The sequence below is a fragment of the Amphichorda felina genome (genome assembly GCF_050947745.1).
Source record: "Amphichorda felina strain 45539 chromosome Unknown scaffold_4, whole genome shotgun sequence".
NCBI classification, from domain to species: Eukaryota; Fungi; Ascomycota; class Sordariomycetes; order Hypocreales; family Bionectriaceae; genus Amphichorda; species Amphichorda felina.
In genome coordinates this window covers 1,810,909-1,836,202 of record NW_028145046.1, presented here as the reverse complement: position 1 = coordinate 1,836,202, position 25,294 = coordinate 1,810,909, and the positions used below count along the sequence as shown (strand labels likewise).

At 57.5% G+C, this 25,294-nt stretch overlaps 8 protein-coding genes across 8 annotated transcripts; 4 read left to right on the top strand and 4 right to left on the bottom strand.

Moving 5' to 3' along the window:
• Positions 1–3,577: 3,577 nt before the first annotated feature.
• Positions 3,578–5,350, top strand: SOK1 (T-complex protein 11-domain-containing protein; the record flags this gene model as incomplete). Its single annotated transcript, XM_083193795.1, has 1 exon — positions 3,578–5,350. The coding sequence occupies one exon, from the start codon at positions 3,578–3,580 to the stop codon at positions 5,348–5,350; it is 1,773 nt and encodes a 590-aa protein (XP_083050743.1).
• Positions 5,351–6,648: 1,298 nt separating this feature from the next.
• On the bottom strand, positions 6,649–9,232 carry ACO1O0_004354 (Up-regulated during septation-domain-containing protein; the record flags this gene model as incomplete). Its single annotated transcript, XM_083193794.1, has 3 exons — positions 6,649–6,741; positions 6,815–9,025; positions 9,086–9,232. The coding sequence occupies 3 exons, from the start codon at positions 9,230–9,232 to the stop codon at positions 6,649–6,651; spliced, it is 2,451 nt and encodes an 816-aa protein (XP_083050742.1).
• A 1,382-nt stretch (positions 9,233–10,614) lies between these two features.
• Positions 10,615–12,107, top strand: ACO1O0_004353 (Zn(II)2Cys6 transcription factor domain-containing protein; the record flags this gene model as incomplete). The annotated part of the gene is made up of 3 exons (XM_083193793.1): positions 10,615–10,777; positions 10,868–11,691; positions 11,985–12,107. 3 exons carry the CDS (start codon positions 10,615–10,617, stop codon positions 12,105–12,107), a joined length of 1,110 nt encoding a protein of 369 aa, XP_083050741.1.
• A 682-nt stretch (positions 12,108–12,789) lies between these two features.
• ACO1O0_004352 (uncharacterized protein) lies at positions 12,790–15,057 on the top strand (the record flags this gene model as incomplete). The annotated part of the gene is made up of 3 exons (XM_083193792.1): positions 12,790–13,079; positions 13,135–13,595; positions 13,673–15,057. 3 exons carry the CDS (start codon positions 12,790–12,792, stop codon positions 15,055–15,057), a joined length of 2,136 nt encoding a protein of 711 aa, XP_083050740.1.
• Positions 15,058–15,443: 386 nt separating this feature from the next.
• Positions 15,444–16,790, bottom strand: ACO1O0_004351 (uncharacterized protein; the record flags this gene model as incomplete). Its single annotated transcript, XM_083193791.1, has 1 exon — positions 15,444–16,790. The coding sequence occupies one exon, from the start codon at positions 16,788–16,790 to the stop codon at positions 15,444–15,446; it is 1,347 nt and encodes a 448-aa protein (XP_083050739.1).
• A 1,679-nt stretch (positions 16,791–18,469) lies between these two features.
• Positions 18,470–19,228, bottom strand: ACO1O0_004350 (FMN-binding negative transcriptional regulator; the record flags this gene model as incomplete). The annotated part of the gene is made up of 1 exon (XM_083193790.1): positions 18,470–19,228. One exon carries the CDS (start codon positions 19,226–19,228, stop codon positions 18,470–18,472), a length of 759 nt encoding a protein of 252 aa, XP_083050738.1.
• A 573-nt stretch (positions 19,229–19,801) lies between these two features.
• On the bottom strand, positions 19,802–21,658 carry ACO1O0_004349 (fungal specific transcription factor domain-containing protein; the record flags this gene model as incomplete). The annotated part of the gene is made up of 1 exon (XM_083193789.1): positions 19,802–21,658. The coding sequence occupies one exon, from the start codon at positions 21,656–21,658 to the stop codon at positions 19,802–19,804; it is 1,857 nt and encodes a 618-aa protein (XP_083050737.1).
• A 1,694-nt stretch (positions 21,659–23,352) lies between these two features.
• ACO1O0_004348 (uncharacterized protein) lies at positions 23,353–24,483 on the top strand (the record flags this gene model as incomplete). The annotated part of the gene is made up of 4 exons (XM_083193788.1): positions 23,353–23,630; positions 23,691–23,929; positions 23,983–24,095; positions 24,286–24,483. 4 exons carry the CDS (start codon positions 23,353–23,355, stop codon positions 24,481–24,483), a joined length of 828 nt encoding a protein of 275 aa, XP_083050736.1.
• Positions 24,484–25,294: the final 811 nt, after the last annotated feature.

Below are 25,294 nucleotides of genomic sequence, written 5' to 3'. Positions count from 1 at the left end.
CAGTGGTGAACAGGTGATTCGTGAACGATGATTTGATCAGTGGTGGGGGGGCTAGGATGCCGAACAGCTCCATACGAGTCCATGGAACCGGGTCTCCGATGTGAGAGTGGCTCAGCGCGAAAGTGCTACCGCAGCCACACGCCTCGCACACGGGCAAGAACTTAAGGGTGTCTTCGTGTTCCGTCCAATATATTCCTTGTTGCTGAGATCTAACACATATCATTAATGACATAGTGCACAGGAGTACATTGCTCACGTTGGCCGTGCCCCCGATGACCCATTGGAGGAATTGAATAAGTGCCGCCCTGAGATTCAATATCGGCATGAATATTGGGCATTACGCGGGCTCGGCGCACGGCCGGTGAGACCTCATCGTGATCCCATGGTCGCTTGACGGGACGTTGCACCATAGAGGTCGCCCAGCATCTGTAATTGAGTCTCTCCGAGGTAAACTCGGACGGACTAGTACGAACCCTGTACTACGAATAGATGCACCGAGGGGTTTGCTTGTTGTCCACCAGTTCCTCAAGAGGTTGGGGGAAAAAAAAGTCACCTCCTTCTGCTGAAAGTACTAATTAACATGTACTGACGCCGGTGGGCTGGGTGGCCCACGGGCTACGGAGCTCCCGAGCGACCTGCACTAGGGGAGGGAATGGGGGGATGCCGAGGGGTGACTTTGAGGTTGTGACTTGAGTGACACAGTGGGCTGCCGGCGGCGACTTGCGCGCCTCATTATTGATAGGTAGCGAGCCTCCACCCAAAAAAAAAAAAAGAAAGACCTTGACAGATTCAGGTGGTACAGTTGATGTTGGGAAATCTACGACAGTTACAAGATGATATTGACTTCCCAAAGGTGCATCCCTTCATCTTCGTATGACGGTATATCTGCACCACTAGTACCATCAATATGAGGTACGGATATTCGTGCTATTGATCAAAAGGGAATACTATTCGACGGCGCTGAAGGGGCCTGATGGGGTAATGGCCACGTGAGATGGCGTCCATTAGTAGTGGGGCCTCGGCGGCGCTTGACTCAAGATGAGATTTGGGCCTTTCCCGGTTGGCATGTACCTTAGGTAATGTACCTGAGGCGACGACGCATGCAGAAACATCCAGAAAGCTCAAGTCGAATCCCCCTCCTCAGTTGCTGGCTGACTAGGTAGTACTGTTTGCCGCAATAGGCTAGCAACATGACAGGCTGACGGGAGGGACGGATGGATGCGATTGCCATACTACAGTCCTGCCGGCCACTGAGCCTCGGGGGAAGTCTCCGAAGGCGAACATGAGAAGCCACAATTCCACGCCGGTGTCAGAGGTGTGCACATGTGCTTGCGTTCCAGCCACGAGTCAAGGTCGGCTCGGTCAACTAAACTCGCCGGACAGTGAACAGGAACGGCAGCTGAGCTGTCCACTTTGAAACCGAGGACCTGGGGGTAGTTATGAGGAGCCTTCAATTAGCACCATCTCTTCCCCTGCGTTTCGCCGCGCAGGGGTCGCCTGCACCGACGTGATGCAAGGGACTGGCGCCCTGGCGCGTGCTGGGCCAGCGTCGCTCATCGCGCAGCGGACCTGATCCAGAAATGAGGTGGATATGCGCCTCTATCACCCGACGCCGTTCTGAGGCTCGTCGTCTCTGCAGAAGCCAGATTACGACTACTACTACTACTACTACTAGTACTACCTGTACCCGTAGTACGGAGTATGCTGCTATGGACTGTGGTATGTGTCATCTCGATAAGTGATGTGGTTCTCGGATATACATGCACAGCCAGCATCCTGTACGCCCAGGGCAGTCATGCATTGCAAAGCCACGGAATAGTACCTTAGTAAGGTAATTATTAATGGAAGACGACTCAGCTGACCTGCCGACGCCGAGTTGGTTAAAGGGTCAGTCAGTGGCCCGACCAGTTGGGTCGCCAGTCAGGCCAAGCACTGGATCCTTGGGTTTGGCCACCCAGGGACTCGGCGAGCGGCGAGCCCAAGGCGACCCCACCAGTATTAATGGATCAGTGCAGAACTTAACGTCGGAGGTTGTAGTATTAGTCGCCTCCTGAACGAACCCGACGTGCCTGGGCTATTAGTGGCCCGGGGCCTACGAGTAGGTACCGACCTAGTAGTGGGCACCCACACCACCATCCAATGGATGCCGCTGGACAGGTGACCCCCATTTGCCCCTCATCACATCAGCAATCCGCCTGTGGGCAGGACCTAGTCAGGGCCGCTGCAGCATACCCATCCATTGCATGGAGCGCTGGTCGGGTACTTCGCCGCTACCGGGCAGCGCTGGGGTGTGCTGCACCCAATGCCCCCAAGCCCCATCCCCCTCCCTCCCATGACATGGGAACTGGATTCTCGTACATACTATGTACTATGTAGTAGATGCTGGATGCACCTGGCGGCTTCGTGTTATTAGGCGGACCCCGACTCATGCTAGGTAGGGAATACTAGACACAAAGTTCCACCTGGGGCCCAACTCCTCTGCATTCATGTCAAGTAGGGCCTCCTTTTCTTTTCTAAGCTTGCAAACTCGGCATTGGTTCTCGAATTAGTAACTTGCCTTCGTACGAGTAGTACTTCTGTGCCCCGTGCCTTCCACCCCCCGGCTGGCACGATTCTTCTCCCCTCGACTCCCTATTCCCACCCGCGCAAGACAGTTTCACCCTCTCGTTCAACTTGCCGTCTTTCATATCCTTGGCTTTTGTTGACTTTTCTTCCCTCGACTTCGTCTCACCAGAGCCCGCTCATTTGCTTTGGCCCTGCGACTCACTCAATCCCTTCATTCCTCTGCGAGAGATCCAAGGATCAACTACCCCCTCGTTCTGTCTGCCCCCGTGCCGGACATCGAACCTTTTCTCTCGGCAACTTTCCAATAGACGTCGACCGCCGAGGCCGGCTGCTTGATGAGAGCGCACTCCAACCGACTCTTGTCTACCTGCATATAGGTAGGGTTGCCTTGCTGCATCCTTTTCTACCAGACGACGACACATCGGACGACGTGGCTGCCGCCCAGCCAACAGACTTATAAGCAACCTTCACCGCCTCCCAGTTGAAGTCTACTGGCAATCCTCGATCTTCAACACCTGTATGTATGACTCCTCCAACATCCCCATCTGCCTTCCACGCATTGGCAGAATCCTGCAGTTCTGTGGGCGTGTGCGTGTGCGTTGGGGCTTGGAAATAGAAGGGGGTGGTCTGTTGCCCTCTGTCTGTCCCCAGTCGTTTGGTCGCAAGCCAGACGCCCTGGAGCCCAGTCCACCCTCGTCATAGGAAGCGCGACGCACAAAACGAGCCCTTGCTTGTTTGGATTCGAAAGAAAAATATTGTTCCAGTCAGGTACTGACTAAAGAAATCAGCAGCTAGCCAAAGAAGTCGCACCACGAATCCCACCCAAAGGCAACCAAATCGTCTCTACCATTTAAGGAGGCTTGACCTCGCGCAGTGGTCATTGCGATACTCTACATCCGATATATTCTTACCCTCACAAACCGATTCGCGACGGCGCAAACTCTCATCTTGGCATCCCAAAAGGGGAAAAACAGAGTTTAGGATGGGTCCCGAACAGGATACTGGAGTTCCCATGGACCGATCGAGAAGGAATACCTCGGTTAGTGGCGAGGCCGACACGAGACCGGAAACAGAGCCGCAGATCCAGCCGGTACAGAAGCAGGAACCGGAGACAACCACAACCCCCAAGACTGCCTCACTAGAATCGCCACGCAGTGCGCACTCGCATCCCTCGCGCGTCCCCTTAGACCCGCCGATCACGAAGCATACGCTGAGCGAGCTCGACGTCACCAAGATTATCCATAACTCCAAGCTGCGGCACGATATCAACTTTGACCCAGATCTGCATTTTAGGCCTAATGTCGAAGGTGACAAGGGCAGGAGGAAACAAGAGCGCTCCGATTCTTTCTGGCGCACGCTAAAGGATCAGCTCTCGCAATTTGTTCTGAACCGCGACGAGTTCTACCGTCAATGTGGCAATGACCACCTTTGGTGCCTCCCTGTTCTCCTCAAGACTATTAAGGAGATTTTGGAGACACTGGTACCCCAGCGCGATCGCGAGGTTCTAGATGAGGGCCTCAACGTGGACTTGCTGATGCAGCAATTCCATAGGGGCGTTCTTGACTTGGAGAAACTTGCAGAGTGGCTATCGGGTGTACTCAAGTCACACTGTGCGCCCATGCGCGACGAGGAGGTGGATTCTATGCTCAACCTGGTCAAGACGGGCAACCGGGAAAATGATTTGGGCACGCTAGTCCTCGGCATGAGGGAACTTCTAAGCGTCCTGGAGCATATGAAGCTGGACGTGGCCAACCACCAGATTCGATGCCTGCGGCCGATACTGATACAGGATACGACTCACTTCGAGCAACGGTACTTTTACAAGAAGCTAAACAACTCTGGAATGGGAATTGGGGGATCGACCTTGTGGTATCAGAATGCTAAGCAGCGCTCCTCGGGCAACGCTCCCCGGAGTTTTGGCGAAATGTCAGTGCTATTCGAGGGCCTGTCACGCCTTATCCTGCCTTCGGCTGCCGGCACCAGGATGCCCGAGACGTTACAACTCGACCATGAGCGCCTGCTCAAACTCCGGGCCGACATGCTAGATGCTATCAATCTAGATATTTGCATGCGTCTGTACCACGATCTGGAGCGTGTGGCTCGGTTGACCGCTTCCGCTCAGTTCGGGTGCGCGCAGGACGACGAAGGATCCAAGACTTCTTCCCGAACACTGAGTACCGACTTCAACTTGAGCACCCCAGCCACCGGATCCCGCCCATCCAGCCTCGTTTTCAGCTCTGCTGGCTCCAACTCGTCATCTCCCCGATCATCGCTGGTCATTCCTGCGTACGTGGCTCCCGACCACAATGAGGCCAAGAACAAGGCCCAGGACCTCTACAACTCCTTGGTCGCTCTGCTGTACACTGCCCCGCACGCGACGGACCAGAACACCAGGTGGCGGGCTATTGCGCCTTCGATGGCAATCCAGATATTCCGCTACACGGACGCGCCCTCGGATATGCTGGCCGTCTTTGAAGAAAGGCTCAAGTCGAGCCTCTGCCAATTCGAATCCGAACTTTATCAGGAAGCGGAGCACCACTTGCACCAGCGCCTGATGGAAGAGTTGGGCAACAAGGTACACGAATACAAGGGCCTCTCGGCAGTCAGCCTCTACACGGCCGCCTCGGAGAAGCGAATGAGCTCCGGCAGTAAGCCGCGAGACTTTTACGAGTGTTTGCGGGACGGACAGGAGGACGCCGCCCTTGACGACATGGCCACACGTCTTGCCCATGTTGGCATTTTGCACTGGAGAGTTTGGGCTGGCTTGGCATATCTGGCCGAGTAAGCCCCAAACTGATATCATTCGATAGGCCCTGGAGTTTTTCATCCGGGAACCCTTCTTTTCAAACCCCTATAATACCCGGCTTCGTAACGGATGCGAAGCCACCTTCACGGGGGAGTGTTTTCTCGACACTCACTTTCGGCACTTCATCGTTGTGCTTACACGGATCTTAATCACGCAGAGACTTTGATCTCTCAGGGTGCTGGCCTCAACGGCAGGCTCCGACGCCCCCTTTACCTTTCATCTCCTAATTTCACAATGCATTTACATTGGGTCCTGGCGTTCAAGAGGGGGAGACTACTACTAGATTTCACTAGACTGGCTGGAGTGTACGCAGCGGAGGACGGCGCTTCTGCCCGCAGGTCTGGATTTTGTTGCTTTTTTTCTTCTTCCATGTCGTCACCGCCTGCTATTCTTTTATCGTCATACACATCAAGCATGGGGCGGTGGACGAATAGTTGTGTAAGATCGGGACTGGACCTTGAAGATGGGCCAGTCTTTGCTTTTTTGTACATAATGGGCGGAACGGCCTCCAGGCAAGGGCTGATACGTACTACGTAGCTGAATACGATTTGACTTGCTGGATGGGTTGCAACCTCTTCGTTTTTTTCCCGACATATCATTGTGAGTCGTGATCTGCAGCACCCGTCCCGTGCCGTTGTGGTATCGGGCGCCGTCACAGAGTGAGGCTGAAAATAAAGTCGACCGTTTGGTCCAGGATGGGGGACGCTTCCACACCACTTCAGCGTCACTCCGTGGGGTGAATGACGAAAACCATTCACAGAACGCAGGCAGTCCAAGTTTTATCTTCTCTTCCCGCAAAACCTGGCAAGAGAAAAAAAAGATGATACTGTTCAAAGGGTCATGTCTTATCATACCCCTAAGAGTCTAAGGCCGCCCCAGTCCCTCCCTCCCCCACGCTTTGTGTAATAAACCAGCTCCGAGGCCTCCCCAGAACCGCACATACGTGTACACAATTACATATATAACATGTCCATACCAACCCGGAATAGAGATAACGAGATATCCATGGCCTCATCTACTATGTCGTGATCTAAAAATAAAGGCACACGCGCGAGGGGATTTAGTCTATGTACGCGCTCTAAGAGGACAGTAAATGATGAGGAAGAAGATGATGCTGCTGGCGATCATCTCATGTATGGGAAGCGTGGAAACCTACAGGGTTGGAACGTTGCAGAACCAGGAAAACGCCAGCTTGAACCCGAAAAAAACCCTTTCCTTATGCGTGATGATAATGATAGTACCCTTTAGGAAATAGACGTGTTGGTACAATGGCGTCGTTATCGGGGACTCAGCGGACTCCTGCCAGGTCCCTGGGCTCGTTTTAGGCGTGCCAGCTCCTCCTCGAGCTTCCGGCCGCGGGCGCGCTCCTCCTGCGATACGAGTCAGCGACGGCACGTTCATACTTATCCTGGTGGCGGCTGTGGCCAGTCTGTTGGTACTCACCCGCATTTCCTCCTGGTACTTCTTGCGCTCCTCCCGCATCGTCGCCCTGAACTGCTCGCTCAGCATCGACGCGCCTGCGCCCGGTCTCGCCGAGTCGCTGGACCCACGTCCTGCCCGCAGGCGCTCACCGTCCAGCTCGTCCTGCAGCTTGGAGATGTGCGTGCGGGACCGCTGTACCTCATCTTCCAGGCGCTGGCGCATGGCACCCATGTCGGCCTCGAGCTCGGATCGCGCCGCTAGCGCTTCGTCCAGCTTGCTCTCAAGGTCCACCTTCTCGCGCTCCGATGCGATCGTCTCCTTGGTGATGCCCTCGAGCTCCTTGACCGTCTCGGCCAGCTCCGAGCGTAGCCTGTCGATCTCGTTGGTGTTCTGCACCGCGGCCGCGTCGGCTGCACGCTCCGCACGCGATCCGTAGGCGCCGTCGAGCTCCGCCCGGGCAATCGTGACCTCGGTCTTGAGCTCCGCGTACGAAACGTTGATGTCCTCGAGTTCCTTCTCTTTTGCCTTGAGGGTGTCCTGCAGCTCCCCGGCCTCCTCGAGCTCCTTCTCCCTTTCCTCGAGCTCCTTCTCCCTTGCCTCGAGGATATTCTGTAGCTCCCTGGCCCTTTCCTCAGCAGCGTCTCTTGACTGGATCGCGTTGTCGAGCTGTCCGCTGAGGGCACTGATGGAGGCATCAACCTGGGCCAGCCGCTGCTGGGTATCATCGCTGTCGGATTCGGCCTCGCGCAGCGCTTCCTGCAGATCTTGCAGTTTGGCCTCAAGGACCCTTGTGCGCGCGGTCCGCTCTTCGAGCTCGGCCTGCACCGTCTCACTGGCACCGGCAGCATCGCGTGCCTTCTCGAGGTCCTCAAGCGCATCTGACAGCATCTTCTGGGTTTCCAGGGCTTCATTCTCTGCGCGGTCCAGGTCCTCCTGCTTCTGCGCTAGGTCGGCATCCTTCTCGGCGTCCGATTTGTTGTTGAGCTCGCGCTGCTGCTTGATCTGCCTCTTGAGCACCGACTTCTGGTCCTTAAGCATGGTTGCCTGCCTATACAGCCAGCGCACGCGAGATGAGAAGTTGTACAGCGAGTACGTTTCGGACAGGTCAATGCCGTCATCGTCGGACTCATCATCCTCCAGCCCCTTCTCTTGCCGTGCTTTTCGGCGGTCGTCCTTTTGCTGCTTGATGCCCGTGTATCCAGACTGGATCAGATCCCACAACATCAACAGTTCCTGCTCCTCCCCTCCACCGCCGCCGCCACTATCGTCCTGGCGAGAACCAGCCATGTATGATTCCTGCTCAGTCTGAACCGCCATCAGTCCAGTCTCAAGGTACTCGACCTGCCTCTTCAGTACATCCCCCGGCTTCATATCCTGTGACCTCGACCCACTGGGTGGGCCCTCGAAGGCGCTGTTCTCCTCGGGGTTGAATCGAACAATGGTTTCCCGGAGGGACCCATTCAGGCCTTCCAACCTCTGCTCCATCTCAGCCACAGAGTCCATGAGTTGCTGGTTGTCCTCTCGTAAGCGGTCCATTTCCTCCTTGAGCTGGCTCTGCTGTTCGCGAATGGGAGACTTTGTAGGAATCTCGAGAGGATTCCTGCGCGGGCCCCTCCCATCCAGCGTGTCGAATCCGTGGAAGCTCGTGTCATCGGTGTAGAAGTCATCCGGCCCGTCCAGGCTGTTCCGGCCCTGGGTGTAGGTGTACATGCTCTCGGGGCTGCCGGGGACGCCGTTGAGGGGCTGGCCGTTGGGGCCCACGGTCTGCCTGCTGGACGTCTTGTGCGTTAGCTGCAGGATACCCGCCGTGTGCTCGAGCAGCCGGCGCTTGGGCTCCATGAGGCGCTTCTCGAGGTGAAAGAGCTCGGTGGCCAGCTCCTCGCATTTGCGCTCGCAGATGTCGCGCTCCATCTCGGCCTCGCGCACGCTCTCGTCCCTGCTCATGCGGTTTCCGAGCAGGCTCTTCCTTTTGCTCTCGGCCTGGGTCGGCGAGTAGAGCTTGGTCATGGAGATGGCGGCATCGCGGTACTTGGACTGGATGAGAAGGTTGGATTTGGTGGACTCAATGCGCTGGACCAGCAGCTGGGACTGCTTCTTGAGGTCGTCAATCTCCTCCTGGGAGAGGATCTCGTACTCCTTGCTGTCGGTGAGGGCGGTCTCGGTCAGGAGGTGGATCTGGATCGGGTCCTTGAGGTCGACGAGCGCGGAGCTCTGGGGTCGCTCGGGATTCATCTGGAGGATCATGTCAGGGCTTGAGGGGGCCCGGGAAAGAATGACGGCATGGGAACCTACGGGGTTGTAGAGCGGGGCTTCCTTTTCGAATCCATTGATGATATCCTTCCGGTAAGACTCGGCCACGACCCGGCCGCTGGGGTCAATGCCGGTTTTGGGGGGCAGCCCGTACTCGTCGGCGCTGGGCCGGTGGGCGTGCCCGTTCATGGCGGAGGACGTGTGCGTATGGCTATGCGTATGATGATGGGTATCCGTCGTTAATCCCCGGGCGTTGTCGTCAACACATTAGACAAAGGAGAGGCGGCCGTCAGCGGGCAAACACCATGCGGCGGGAAATGTCGGCGATGTCGTTTCGGTGTTCCCAGGCGCGAACAATTTGGCAATCCACGGATGCGACTAAGGGGAATAAGGGGGTTTTCGTCGGAAAAAGAAAAGAAAAATCGACGTCGCTTGTGGTATCACTAGAGGTCGGTGAGTTCGTTAGGGTGTGGAAAAGGCCGTGAATAGATCGCGATCGAGGAGTCAGGCTGGGTGAGCTCAGCGGCAGGCGGGAAAAGGAGGTCACTAGGTAGAGGTTCCTTGGGCGCTGGGCGCGAGAAAATGTGCACCAGCCACCCACCCACCTACATAGCAGAGCTGACCTGACACTGACAGCTCCGCCCCAGTACGGCTGGGCGACAGCCCAGGCCTTAATCAGGTACCTAGTTAGAACCTACTGACGTTAGCGTGCGGAGGCACCTAATCCCATAACGGGCATTGTGGGATCTTGGGCGTCCCGCGTGGCTAGTGGCGGCGCAGCCCGAAGCCATTGTGGCGCTGATGGCTGGCCTCATCAACCTATTCGTAGTGCGAATAGGTGTTGTTATTGTTATCCGTACTCGTACTGTATTCGCACGGCTGCTTTCTAAAACAAGTGAGATTAATTTTCTTTCGTAAGCAAGTGTGATGATTTTTTTTATCAGCATTCGGTGCCCGATGCTTGGCACCTGAATTAGCGGGCACAGCTTCATCTTGCGCATCCCTTCAGAGCTCGAATACGGATAAGTTTGCTTCAAGATATGTCAAAAAAGAAAAAGAAAAAAGGACAGCTACGTAATGGGTGATATGTTGGACGGAGAAAGACGAAATTTTTGACGGCCCAATCGGGGCATCCACCTGATTGCCTGTCTTCCACTTGTATGTACGAATACAAGTACCCGTCGTTCTGTAGATAAGTCCCATTTAAACCCGATGAGTCCAGTATGTGCCTTCGTCTTGCGTACAATTATCACACAGATTGTCAATCTCTTTAAGCAATAGAGACATACGTAACGACTATTGCACTACCTACGGGTCCATAGACTTTATTTTTGTGTGGTGGGTAGCGTTGGGCGGATTTGGCGGAGTTTGGAGTTGGCTTTCCTCACTAGGCAGCGGATCATAGTACCCAATACAGAGTACAGCACATCCATACTTAGGTTGCAACCTCCGTCAATCTCCACCGCCAGTCTACATCATGCCCCTCCAAAAATCCAAGGTACAAACCACCATAAATCACTCGACTGCACTACGGAACAAAAGAGCATCTTGGCTCTGATTGTCTTAACGCGATGAATGGCCCTACGGCAGTAGACGGCTGGTCCAAGTCGAGGCAGAAGAACTGCCACGGCTGTATCCAAGCCAAGCGGCGATGCGACAGACGGATGCCCACATGCTCCAGGTGCGTGGAGAAGAAGCTCGATTGCATCTACGGCAAGGCCAGCAAGGCTGCTGGTTGGCTTCATAGAGACGGGTTTGCGCCTTTATTCCCCGCCGTGGGGAGGGCAACATCCGCAAGCCTCGCATGCTCCGCCTTCATCCCAGGCCCGCTAGATGCCAACTACTTTGGCGTCACTACTACCGCCACCACCACCACTGCCGCTACTGATACGGACTATATGATCCATGACTCCATCGATGGCGACATGTCCATAGGCCCCTTCATCGACATGATGGCCAACGCCAGCATACCAACCCAGGATCCAACCCAGGATCTGTCGCATGTCCAACCCGCTCAGGGGCCCATGGTCGAGCGACCAACCAGTCCGGCAGATGAGGAGATCACGGGAGCCTACGATAAGATGGATGAGCTTTGTGTGAGCGCAAACCCCCTCCCGTCTTTGTGGGACACCCATCCTGACCACCTCATCCAGAAAAACACGGACCCTTGGGCCCTCTATGATTCCAAAACACCCCTCTACTACGTCGTGAACCGTGTCAAGGCCTTCACTGCTGACGCCGCCACCCGAAACGCCACGCCATTCATGCACCGCTACCTCTACCGGGACCACACGCCGCGGTGCATCATCTCCTGCTTCACCGGCTGTGTGCTGTATGCGAACCGCACGCGAGAAAACACCCCTATGGTCATGCGGGCGCTTCATGGCAGCGTGAGGGAGCTCCTTGACGCCGAGTCCGGCCGCGTTGTGGTGACGCCAGTGGAGAAGCTTGCGCGCACACAATCGCTCTTTTTGTACCAGATTATCCGCCTGCTGGACGGGGATGTCACGCTGCGCGCACAGGGGGAGAAGGACATGCCGCTGCTGCAGAGGTGGCTGGGAGAGTTGTGTAAGATACGCGACAACCTGGGGGACTTGGCGCAGCTTGGGGATGGCGTGATGAGGGAGGATCCCCCGAAGGACTGGGAGGTGAGTACTGTCCTGATGTGCTTTGGCTGGTAATGCCCTTGCTGACTGGAGCTTGCTGGATGTCTAGAGATGGATTTTTGCAGAATCTATGCGGAGGACGATTGTGATGGCGTACTCCTTCGTAACGCTCTATTCATCGATGAAGAGCCCCGAGGCAGGAGGTCTTACATCTGGCCCCTCATGGTTGTTCCTGGGTAGCTGACAGGAGAACAGTCGAGCCGGATTATACATGGGGTTACGCCCATCGCTGGACTCTGTCGCGGCACTTGTGGGAAGCGGACTCTTCGTTTGAGTTTTCCCGCATCTGGAGGGACAAACCACACTTCATTGTGACCAACTACTCGTTTGGGCACTTTCTGGATTGCGGAAGAGGGGAAGACGTGGACGAATTTGCCGAGGTGCTGTTGAGCGTGTAAGTGCCGGTCTTTTCTGTCCGCGTGTGGAAGACAAGTACTGACGACGAAGGGTATAGGTACATGGGAGTGGACGAGGCCAAGGAGTTTATCTCGGCAGAGAAGAGTAGTAGGTAATAGGCTACCAACTACTCGTATACCCGCATCTCTACGAGTATGATCCTGAAGTCTTACTATTAGAAATGTCAGACACCGCGATGCGGGGAAGAGAGACCCTGGGGATGGTACGTTGGGGGAACCCCAAGAACTTGGAGGTGGAGCACGTGCAGACAGCGCAACATGACCGGAACGGACCCGACTTTTGGACCTCGGAGTTGATGGATCCATTCCGGTGATGTGGTGCCTGGCAGTCCAGATCAGCAGATTGCGTGAGACCAGATTGGCTGCATCTCGCAAACGCGTGGCCAAAGCGGTTTAGCTGCCCCTGCGTCCCCACTGCCAAAGGTCTCCAAGAGTCCAATTTGTCCTGAACGGCTCTGAACGACCCTGAAGGGCCATCAAATGATCAGATGCCCATGGACGGTCCCCGCTCAGCACTTTCTGGGGTCGTCTGGGGAACATTATCTACTGGCTGTCGCCGCTGGGGAAGACCAAGTCGGACCCCGACTTTCAGATCACTTCCAGGTCATTTACGCCGTAGGTCGTCTCCAGGTTCACGTCAAGGTTATCCCCATCGCCCTCAGCCATGGCCGACACTGTCCTCTCTGTGCCCGCAAGGCCTCTCCCCGACGGTGACGACCTCACCGACGCCCAGTGGAAGATCATACTCGCCCTCTGCGACACCATCGTCCCGCCACTCCCCGACACAAAGGAGGCTAAGGCCGCCAACGGCGACAATGCAGCAGTCCTCCAGGAGTTCTGGGCCGAGGCGCCCTCCGACAATCCCGCCTTCCGCGGCCTCATGCGCCGCATCCTCTTCGACGTCCTCTCTGTAAATGACAGGACCATGCTTGTCCGCGTCATCAAGGTCCTGACGTAAAACTACCCCTTACTCTCAAACCAGGGGGGCTCCCACTGACATCTGTTGCAGTAACTACGCCGGCTCTTACGTGCTCACCGGTTGCGCCAACATTGCCGTCCAGCCTCTCGAGGTCCGCCAGCGCGTCCTGACTAACTGGAGCCGCTCACACCTTGCGCCTCTCCGCCTCCTCCAGCGTCAGCTTGCCTTCCTCACCAAGCAGGCCTGGACCCGGACAAGCCCCTCCTTCGGCCCGCTCCTCGGCTACTCCCGTGTCCCCATCGCCACCAAGATGGGTCCCGGGCATGACTTTGAGTTCATCCAGTTCCCCCCGGGCGACGGACCTGAGGTCCTCGAGACGGACGTTGTCATTGTTGGTAGCGGCTGTGGCGGCGGAGTTGCAGCCCGCACCATTGCCGCCGCGGGCCTGCGTGTCATGGTCGTCGACAAGGGCCACTACTGGTCGCCCGAGTACCTCCCCGTCTCTGAGGAGCAGGGCCCGACCCGCCTCTTTATGGACGGAGGCATCATGTGTAGGTTTCCTCCCGGCCACAGGCGCCATCCCGTCTATCCCCGAAAAGCCCCTATGAGCTAACCCATTCCTCTGCAGCGGATGACGGCTCTATGTGTGTCATCGCCGGCCAGACCTGGGGCGGCGGCGGCTCTATCAACTGGTCCGCCTCGCTCCAGCCCCAGGGCATCGTCCGCCGCCAGTGGGCCGACACAGGCCTGCCCCTCTACACGTCGACGGGCTTCCAGGAGTCGATCGACCGCGTCCTGGGCGCCATGGGTGCCTCCACGGCGCACATTAAGCACACGCCGGGCAACCGGAATCTGCTTGAGGGCTCCCGCAAGCTCGGCTGGTCGCACGGCGAGGTCCCGCAGAACACGGGCGGCGGCGAGCACAGCTGCGGTCACTGCTGCTTGGGCTGCCGCTCGGGCGAGAAGCAAGGCCCCGCGTCCTTCTGGCTGCCCGAGGCCCAAGCCAACGGCGCCAAGTTCATCGAGGGGTTCAATGTCCACAAGGTCAACTTCACCAAGACCAACGGCCACCGAGTCGCCACCGGCGTGTCAGGCACCTGGGAGTCGCGCGACGAGTACCTGGGCGTGGCCGCCAGGGGTAGCCCGAGGGTCAAGCGCAGGGTCATCATCAACGCGAAGAAGGTCATCGTGTCAGCGGGCACGCTCCAGTCGCCGCTGCTGTTGCTCCGGTCGGGCATCAAGAATTCGCAGATCGGGCGTAACCTGTACCTGCACCCGGTGTCGATGCTGGGCGCCATCTACGACGAGGACATGAACGCGTGGGACGGCCCGATCCTGACGTCGGTGTGCTCCGAGTTCGACAACATGGACGGCGCGGGCCATGGCGTCAAGCTCGAGACGCCTAGCATGACGCCCTACACGTGGCTGGTGTGGATGCCCTGGAGGGACGGCAAGGAGTACAAGCACCTAGTCACGCGGATGAAGAAGATGAACGGGTACATCAGCGTGGGCAAGGACCGCGACACCGGCCGCGTGTATCCGGACCCCGTCGACGGGCGCGTGCACGTGGCGTACCACCCATCGCAGTTCGACAAGCGGCACATTGTCGAGGGGATCGCCGCGCTGGCGCGCATCAACTACGTGTCCGGGGCGCGCGAGATTGTATCCATGGCGACGGGGCTGGACAGCTTCGTGCGGCAGGACGAGGACGACGCGGCGACGTCGGACGCCAAGTTCGAGCAGTGGCTGGGCAAGCTGCGATCGCACGGCTTTCCCGCGCCCGAGTCGCTCTTCATCTCGGCGCACCAGATGGGGACGTGCCGGATGTCGGCATCGCCCAAGGCGGGCGTCGTGGACGAGGCTGGGCGCGTCTGGGGCACGAGGGGCCTGCACGTCATGGACGCCAGCGTGTTCCCCACGGCCAGCGGCGTGAACCCCATGATCACCGTCATGGCCATTGCCGACTCGCTGAGCAGGACGCTGGTGGAGCAGTGGACGACGGGGAAGCTGTGAGGGGGCAATGTGAAAAAGGGGGGAGTTACTGCAAATACGATGATGGGCTGTAATTTAATGACTAGCTGTACATTCCACGAGCTTAAGCGACCGGCAGCAGATGCCTACTTCTCCTTGATATCAAAGCCTCGGGGTCAGTCTAGGACAATGAGCGGATGATGGGTCTCTTGAGTAAAAGAGTCTCTCGTGTAAATAAAAATCGCTTTGATACCCATTTGTAGCTTTGTGAGAATTCGATATATATTTGTGAACGATCGGAGTATGTACTTGTGAAGATGGTCTAACTATATACATGTGAAAGGCGAAATATGTACCTTTAGAAGGTAGAAAATATACAGAGCCTGCCGAGCAAGCAAGCAAGACGCCTGATGCATAATCACCAGTATTTACTCAGGCGGGTTGCCAACAAAGACGGTCAGCATGCCAGGCGTCTCCGACGCCAGCGTGCCCGAGGCATTCTCATTGCCATCCGGGTTGACATCGTCGTAGGCGAAGCCGTAGCCCTTGCCGTCGACCTCGTGCTCGTGCACAGCGCGGCTGTAGTGGTTGGTCGGGTCGGCCGTGTAGTAGGACTCCTGGCCGAGGCTGGGCTGGGTGTCGCCGCCGTCGAGCAGCAGGGTGGAGCGCACAAAGGCGGCGCAGAGGCGGGGGACGACGGCCTCGTGGATGTCGTTGTCCTCGCCGAAGACGGTGAAGGGGCCCGAGTTGCAGCCCCAGATGTCCCAGGCGGTGGGCTTGGGGTACGCGCGGCTGTCGCCGTCGCAGGCGAGCTGGTCGTCCTGGACCTGGCAGTTGACGGAGCCGGCGGGCGTCTGGGTGTTGATGACGAGGGGCGACGAGCTGTACTTGGACCAGACCTCGTTGACGTAGTCGTCGTAGTAGTCCTTGAAGCCCTCCGAGTCGATGTCGGTGTAGGCCGTGGGCGAGAGGGCACGCACAGGGCCGCTGTCGCCGCCCATGCAGAGGGAAGCCCAAGGTCGGCCGTCAGAGTCGGTCTGGGCCTGGAGGGTCTCGCAGATGCGGGCGACGGCATCACCGCTGACGCCGTAGGCAGACTGGGTGTCGTTGCCGTTGCCGATCAGCTCGATGCCCAGGGGCATGCCCACAAAGTCGACGTAGCTGATGTTGGCCCAGAGGGAGCCGTCCTCGTTGTAGGTCAGCTCGACGATGCCCCAGTTGAGGTCGGCGCTGGGATCCGAGGGGTTGTTGGGCGCAGGCTGGACGATGCTCTCGCCCTCGGCACCGAGCACAACACCAAACTGGAGCTCGCCCGCGGCGAAGTAGACGCGGCCCGATTCGAGGGCGGTGGGGAGGTCCATGTCGAGGGCCTCGCCAGCCGCCAGGGGGATCTTCATGTCCTGGCCAATGTCCACGGGCACCTCGGAGCCTCCCGAGCTGGGGTACAGGAGGCTGCCATCGGCGCGCACAAAGACCACGGCGCCGCCGGGGACCTTGCCCGTCACGTAGGCGTTGATGTCGCCGCCAAAGTTGTTGACAAAGTGCAGCGGGAGGGAGTTGACAGCAGCATGGACGTCGGAGGCAGAGAGGATGCGCGTGTCGCCCTGGTGGGTGCCGTTGAGGGTCGTCTCCTCGGACACGATCATGTCCTTGACGCTTCCGGGCCGGATCTTGGTCACGCTGTTACGGGTCGTGGGCGACTTGGAGGGGATCGCGGCCGCGGATGCGCAGGCTGCCGAGCCCAGGAGGGCTGTGAAGAGGGAGGAGAACCGCATCTTGGTGGCAGAGTGTGGGGGTGCTCGCTGGTTGGAGACTTGTAAAGGAGTGTGGGATGAGGATGGTCAGGTTCCCCTAGGTAAAGCGGTGCGTGAAGCCGACTTATATACTGCGTTGCCTGCTCACGGCCTCCCTCGAAAGGCAGCATTCCAGCAGGACAGCCTGCGCACCTGATCCTATATCCCCCTGCCACGCAATGCACGGCAATTCTCATGCCCATGTCACCTCACCGGAGGTCAGATCGATGCCTACCGACACCTGCCGTTCTCAGTTCCCGGGCCGGCTTGCTGTTGGAGCGGGCGGATTCGCTCGGTCGTACTCATGAAACCTCAAGCTCGTGGGCATGCCAGGTGCGACGCCCAAAGCGGGAGCGATCAAAGCGATCTCAGGAACCGCCAAGGTCGGTAGCGCTCCAGAACGTGAGAATTCCCCGAAACGCCCACGTCTAATTTACCCGTGGACGGCCGCCCTGAGTGTGAGAGACCGCGTTGGGACCGCATTGAGGCCGCGAGATACCCCACGATGCAACCATAGCTGGACAGACCCTGGAGGAGCAGTGGGGGGGGGGGGGGGATAAAGGGAGCCTGGGCTGGATCGAGCAAGTGGCCCTTGCTAGCAGGTCAGATGTGTACAGATGGAGTAAAAATAGGATCGTGAAGGATTCCAAGTCATTTGCACGCGCAGCGCCGTTCTTCAAATGACCACGAATCCACCACCATGGTAGGAGGCGTGAGGATCAGCAGCTGAAGACACCAGGACCAACAACCTCTGAACCCCTAACCGCCCAGCCGTCTGTCCAAGTGGTCCACAGCATGTCCATCCCCAGAATCCGGACATGCACATCATCCTGATTCAGATGCAAGGTACCAGGTCTCACCGGCACGAGGTGCGGCCTGGCCTCGGCGCCTCTATGCAGTATTCGCTGCAGATGCTACCCGTCTACTACTCCGTACCCATGCCTCTCTTGGATCCTTGTGGTGACGCATCGCAGGCCCCCTGCCCACAGCACCCCAAAAAGCTGACATGGTGGGTGCAAGTAACAATCCAATCCCGCCAGTACCGCCGGCTGGTAAACGACTGCATTTCTTTTTTTGATGGGAATGATGGGAATGATGGAAATCCCTGTAGAAATCCGACGCCGATTCTTGACGCCGGATTGGATATCTTGTCAGCCAAGCCAGGTTGGCCTGAAGTGGAATTGCTCAACCAGAATGCGCAGACTCGGGAACCCGGGACTTCAGCCGGTATTCGCAAATGGCCTCCCTGAATTGGCCCAAGCAACTGGGACAGACACCATTCTCCCGAAGAACGCCACCGTCGATTCTGCCTGGGTCCAATGTCTTACAACAACGTGGCGCGGCGCTGAAAGTGAACCACACTATGGCCCGTCTTCCCTAGCGCGCAGTACTAGCAGTTGCCAGTCGTCATCGCCATCGCCAACAGCGAAGCCGAGCTGAATAGTACGACGCATGCGCGGTCTCATGAGCGATTCGCAGCGGGGCTGAGTTGAACCTTGCCTCGTGATTCTGCTCACTGACCCTCGCAGGGCTTCTCAAGACTAATAAGGGCCCGTTGAGCGTGACCTCTGGCAAGGCTCATCTTCCACTGTGCGCAAATAGCTCATACAGGTAGCGCATATATTGTATTTAGCGCAAACCTCCGCTGTTGTCTGCCACATCTATTGCTTCGCCTTCTTCAGTTCCCTGCGCTGCTCCACGGTGTCCGCCATCTCGCGCCCCGTTTCAGTGTCCAGGTTCCGGAACCCGTCGATGACCCCGTCGACGTCCCCGTCCGACATCTCCTGGCTCATCTTGAACTTGCCCTCCATGCGGTCAATCGTGATCTCGACGCCGATGATGTTCTTCTTGAGAAGCTCCCTGTACCTCTCCGGGGCGTCGGAAACGTCCCACGGCGCCGGGTTGCCGCCCTTGCCGTCGTAGCCCATGATGCCCGTCTCGCTGTTCTCCGTCAGGGCGCGGGTCTGCGAGTCGAGGAACGCCGACGTCTCCTCTGACTGCGGGTCGACAAAGACCGTGGCCCGACCGTACACCTGGACGGCTGTGTAGTTCCACGTGGGCACCACCTTGCCGGTCGCCGGCTTCGTCTCCTTGTAGAACTTGGGAGTGACGTAGTGGTGGGCAGAGGGCGTGAACATGACCAGCACCTCGTGCTCCAGGACCTTGGTCTGCTTGTCGCTGACCTCCTCTATGATGGCCTTGCTCTGCGGGTTCGGCCTCGCGATATGCCCCCGCAGTTTGCCGAGCTCGGTCTCGCTGGATTCATCCTCGATGTCGAGTACGAATGGGATGTGGCTTGCCTGGAGGAAGGGGAAAGAAGGGGAGCTGATGGCGGTTGTGAATAGGCCCAGAGGGTTCTCCCGCACAATGCGACGCAGGATGGGGAGGCAGTTCTCCGCGTGAACCCCGCGCAAGTACATGGTGGCCGATTGGGAAGAAGACTGAAGCGGATGTGAAGATGTGTGAAGATGTGACGATGTGACGTGATCCGGAACGCGCCTGGGGGAACAAGTTCAAGTATTAATAGTACTAGTACTAATAAGAGGGGATTGCGAGATCGGAAATCAAGCCTCCATTGTTGGTCAGTTTGTGTGGGGCATGGGGCCATCCATACATGATGTACATCCACCTCAGCGTGGCATTTCGTAACATTTCTTTATCGGAAATGGGCCGCGTGACACTGACCGGTTCAACGCGGCTTTTCCATCGTATTGCCCCGCAGCGAGACACGTAGGTTGTGACTTGGGATGGCTGAATATTCATCCATGCGGGATAGCCTCTCTTTACTATAACACTGTGGTACGAGGGTGATGGCGTCGTGATAGTAGTCCGTGGACTCCTTCAATTTGATGGCGACAGCTTCCACCAGCCTAGGGAATTGATCTGTTAAAGCGGCTCTCCACTTCAGGAATCAATGCTCTGGGGTCGGTTCTCTGGGCCTCAGCACATTCGAGCATATGTAAGTTTGAGTTTGGCTGGTCCTCGCAGTCATATCAACCCCCGCAGCTCAAGTCGGGCGTCTCATCGGCATCCTCGTTGCCAAACGGGAGCAGGGTGCCGTCCACTGTGGAGAACAACGGCATTATGTTGTCAAAGGAGTCGAACATGAGGGTCCGTGGAGACATGGGAAGCATGGCGTCTGTGATGGAGCCTGGGCCATGAAGCCCATTCATGGTCTCGCCTGGGTGGTCTAGGATACCTTGGGTCCCGGGAGCACCGCCAAGGAGGCTCTCTTGCCAAGTCCGATCAAACCTGTCTGCGCTGGTCTCCGGTGGCGAGATGCGCTCAAAGGACGAGAACCCGTCTTGTTCGCCCTCGACAGCCGAGGCCCCGGCCCCCCCGGTGACTGATGCCGCAATGTTACTTCCGTGGACAGTCCCGAACAAGCCGCCGATGAGCAGGCTCTGTCGCGCCATCTTCCGCCTCGCCCTGTGGTTGAGATACGAGGCGCATGAGGCCTGGAGGCCCTTGATGATGGCCAGGTTCCTATTCGCCACGGCATCGTGCGGGGAAAAGTAGGAGAGCATCCTCTGTACACTGGCGAGGCTCTCGGCTAGGGGAAAGACGCGATCCAGATCACCAAAATGTGCCAGTCCGAGCACCAGACCCGAGATGAATAGCGAGTTGACCACGAAGGGTAGCCGCTTCGGCACGTCGTCTTGAGAGACGAGCATGCGAGTCAGGTCGACAGTCCGGATCGCCGAATCAACACAGGCATGCGTGAGGACCTGATCAGACGGTGACTGGGGTGCTGGGTTCTCCTCGTTGCGTGCTTGGGCCGAGGCCTGAGATAGGGCGCTGGAGATGGTCTCGACTAGAAAGGGCCGCGCTAGGAGCATGATTGTCCAGTAGTAGGCCTCCTTGAGGTGGTGGAGGCCGATGTTCAGTATCTTCTTGCTATCCTCCGTGCTGACGTATTCGTCAGGGTGGATGCCGTCTGCGTCCAGCCCTCTGGTGAATCTCGCTGACCATTGTCGGTGGTGCTGGCTGATATTCTCGACCAGCTCGGTGGACACCATGCGCTTTGAATACACCTGGGTCAGGATCGTCTCGAATATGGCGCATAGGTCCGTGGTTGCCGAGTAGTTGACATCAGACTTGGTATCGCGTGTTTCGGAGGTCGCTGGCGGGCGGCCGAGAGACGCGCTCATGAACAGATCGAGAACTCGGACAACCTTCCAGAGACGCTCCCGCAGCGCGTACTCGGGAGGGTCAAAGAAGGCGTTGGTGTCGCTGCGGTGGATGCCAAGGGCGTAGGCAGCTCGGACTGCGGTGCCAAGGGACATGAATGCTGCATTGCGGCGCGATGCTCCGAGAAGATACATGGCGATGAGGAGATTGGCCTGTACGCCGGGGATGCTGGGATCGTCCATGAGGGTGGATGCTGTCAGGAATCGCCCATAGTTGAAGTATTTCTCGGCAAGGTGATCACGGTTCTCAGGACATGTCTGGGCGCCAATGGCAAACACCAGAAAGAATATGGCGCTCATGGGGTCCTGGGCCATGCCATCTGCCATGCTGTTCCCGAGCCAGGTCGATATGCCATGGTGAAGCTCAGCCTCGTCAAAGAGGCTCACCAGGTGGTTGCTGGCCAGCAAGTACCAGAGGGCGAAGTACCTGGCGTCGGCGTGGTCGGGTCTCTGGGGCGGGTTCTCGACCATGTCCAAGATCCAGCTGGAGGGGGATGCCGGGGCGACTTCGACCATGGAGTGGCGCATGGGGTCGTCGGTAAAGGGGGAAGCCCAGGGCGAGCCGCTGATGAGGCGACGAATGGTCTGCAGGAAGGAGAGGTTGGCGGCATCGCCAATAAACATGAACTTGCCCCGGCCATCCTGGATGAGGCGGGACATCTGGGGAACGGGCGCTGACCTCGGCGAGGGAAATGCTTGTTGGACGGACGGCGTGCCCAGAATGCGATCCCCGGGACGGGAGTGGTCGCCGGGCGGGCAGCTTTCAGGGGCTGTCTGGGGGACTTGGTGATCTTGGTGGCCTTGGTGGTCTTGGTCGAGGTCGACGTGGATGTTGGAGGAAGAGTCGTCGGGAGTCGTCAGAGGCGAGCGCAACGGGCGTGGGGAGCTGTCAAAGGTGCAGTCGTGGGCAACCCTTCGACCAACACAGCGGGCGCAAGGGTGGGAGCCATCACAGCGTTCCTTGCGACGCTTGCAGGTGGTGCATGCCCGGGCGCATCGACGACGTTCGCTATTCTTGACGCGTCGTGTGGGCATATCTGTGGCGGGTGGGTGGCCAAGGGCCCAAGGCTGCCAGCACGTGGAGGACGGTGAGGGTGAGGATCAAGTGAAGGACTGGGCGCAGCAGTGCAGCACCGGGAGTAGGGTTGACTCAATTGAGATGATCGGGAAGCCCCAATTTCTGCCACGGTGGACCCCAGCACTAATAGCACTCGTACTACGGAGGGCTATGGAGGGCTATCAGTGCTAGTAATGCTAGTACTAGTACTGATGGCCTACGGATACTAAAGTGGCGAACCGAGGAGCCCCGCGGGCCCCGGCCACACATAACGATAGTAGATCAGATGATGGCTTGCCTCCCATCACGAATCGCGCATGCATTGTTTGCTGTGCTTGGTCCCTCCATAGCACAGTTACCACCTTGGATGGATCCCGCAAAAGGAAACGGCTGAAACAACCAGACAGCGCCTCACTCGACAAAGCTGGTTTCCGAGGATACGATGAGCCCACTCCTAAGAAATCAGAGCATAAGCTGGGGCAGCATCTACCGTAGGGTCGCATGAGAAACCAGGAACCGAACCAATGCCACGAGGAGAATTGGCGTCAAAGGCCGAGGGACCCCGCATACGTCGTAGAGACTCGAGCCTCGAGGGTGTGGAGAGTGGACAAGGTGGGGAATCCCGGTTTCCGAAAAGATGGCGTGGGGTCTGTCAGGACTATCGGAACACGGCTTCGGATCGGGTGCTCTGTCAAATTGCCAGCGCCAAATGACCAGGCCGTCTCTATCTGCACTGATTGCAAGCAAGATACTAATGTGATGCATTGCGAGGAACTGCCTTAGCTTAAGTACTAGCAGTTTAATTTACAGTCCAGATGATCGAGCTGCACCGCCTACCATAGTCACTTGGGGTGTGACCCTGTATCCGAACCCCATCGGTTCAGAGCCGATCCCCAGCCGGTCCCCAGCCGATCCCCGCAAGCCATGCTCGAGAACCACATTTGATCGAGGGTTGATTCGGTGCTTCGACCTCTGTAAGCCATGCCAATTCTTGACAAAGTGCTCCTCCGTCTGTCCGCCCTTCCGGGGCCCCCAGCTCGAATACGGGCGCGCCGCCTTGGAGGCGCACGGATGGGGGGATCTCACCTGGCGTCACCCACTCCCGCTCTTCCACCCCGACCCTATAAAGATTAAAGCCCACACTGCATGTGCCGGAGCTCATTTCCAGTCGAGACCCTCATATTTCCCGCCCTTGCTCTTTTTAATCATATCCCATATCCCTAATCGCCAACTTCCATCGATAGACGCCCAAGCCGTATTTCTTGAGACGGCAGCACAACTTCAAACTCACAACACCATGGCAGCTCCCGCAAAGACGGCTCCCGCTGCCGACCAAGATGTCCTTGGCCAGGACTTCACTGACCATGTCATCAGTTCCATGGGCCCCAGCACGCCCCCGCGACTGCGCGAGGTCCTGGGTCTATTCATTCAGCACATTCATGACTTTGCGCGCGAGGCTCAGCTCAACATGGACGAACTCATGGCCGCCATCCAGATGATTAACTGGGCCGGCCAGATGAGCAACGACCGCCGGAATGAGGGACAGCTGCTCTGCGATATAGTGGGACTTGAGTCGTAAGTACATTGATATCAAGGCTTGTCCGTTGAGGGGATTTGTCTGATTCAAGCTAAAAGGCTGGTCGACGACATTACCTATCGGGCGGCAGCGAAGAATGGCGACACCGGCACATCATCCGCTATCCTAGGGCCCTTCTGGCGCGCTGACACGCCAATTCGCGAGAATGGCACCGCCATCACATTCGACACGCCTAGTGATGGCATCGTCGCCTTCCTCCATGGCACTGTTACGTCGGCCGAAACCGGCAAGCCCATTAAGAATGCCTCTGTGGACGTGTGGCAGGCATCTACAAATGGTACAGCATAGATGGGAACGGGAACCTTGAGGGATCGGCTGACACTGTTACAGGAATGTATGAGCAGCAGGACTCCAAGCAGCGCGAGTTCAACCTGCGAGGCAAGTTCATCACCGATGACCAGGGGCGCTACTCATTCTACTGCCTGAGGCCCACACCCTATCCGGTCAGTAGTGCATGGTAATTGCAGATTGTGATCGACAACTGACGGCTGTGTTAGATTCCGGACGACGGGCCTGCTGGGAAGCTGTTAGGTCTGCTTGATAGGCACTTTTACCGGCCAGCACACCTCCACTTCATGGTTGGTTCTCTAATAGGACTCTTGCAGTCGTAGCGAGCTGACGTTGCATCTCCAGGTTATTGCCGAAGGCCACCAGTCGGTGACGACGCAGATATTCGACTCGGATTCCAAGTATCTGGACGATGACACCGTCTTTGCTGTCAAGAACGGCCTCACAGTGACGTTTGTGCCCCGGAAAGGGGACCCCGAGGCGGAATGGGAGCTGGAGTACAACATATCATTGGCGACAAGGGCGAGTCAGAAGAGCGGGTGAAGGGAAATTCCAACATGAATTCGTACTTGTACTATCACACTACTTGCAACCCCGTCTAATTGCTGTTTCCGTGAATGATTCTACTGCTATGTATGGAGTACTGCCGTATGTACCATAGTAATCTGATCAAATGCGGGGTGGAAGCTAGCTAGTATTGGGGTAATAATAACGTCACCCCTCTTTGGGAGATGCCAGATGGAGCCTCATCATAGACCTTGCTTCGTACTCGTAGGTAGTACACGTACGGAGTACTTCGTACCTACCACTCACTCACTGATGAATTGCTCTTCTAGAGTCCCAGAACGCCCCAGCCTCCGAGGACGCCGATGCGATTACGTAGTGGCGCGTTTCCGACGCCAGACTGGTGCGCATTTCGGGGCTTGGACTGCCCATGTTGTCGCCAATGGAAGGGCTGATTACGTATCGCGAGGCCTATATTGGCGGTGCCTGACTAGAGGCACATCCGAAGGACAGCACAAGGCGATCCCGAAGCCATGGACGAGACCGCTGGACTGCCGCGGATACAGGGGTAACCCTCCACCAAGCCTCCCCTAAGCCTCCACTAACCTCCATCAACCCCCACTAGACCCCCACTAACTCTCTCCAACCCCACCACCAGAACCCTGTGGCTCCCAGGTTCCCCGCCATATTTGCCATTTACGGAACTGCCACAACTTCTCCGCACATGTCCGGGTGTATCTGTCCACGTGCAGGTCAAGCAAGATTGCTTCCGTTGCTCCCTTTGTACCTGTACGTAACGCCTTGCGCTGGCTCGATACACAAGGGGCCGAGACAAAGTGAAACTCCTTGG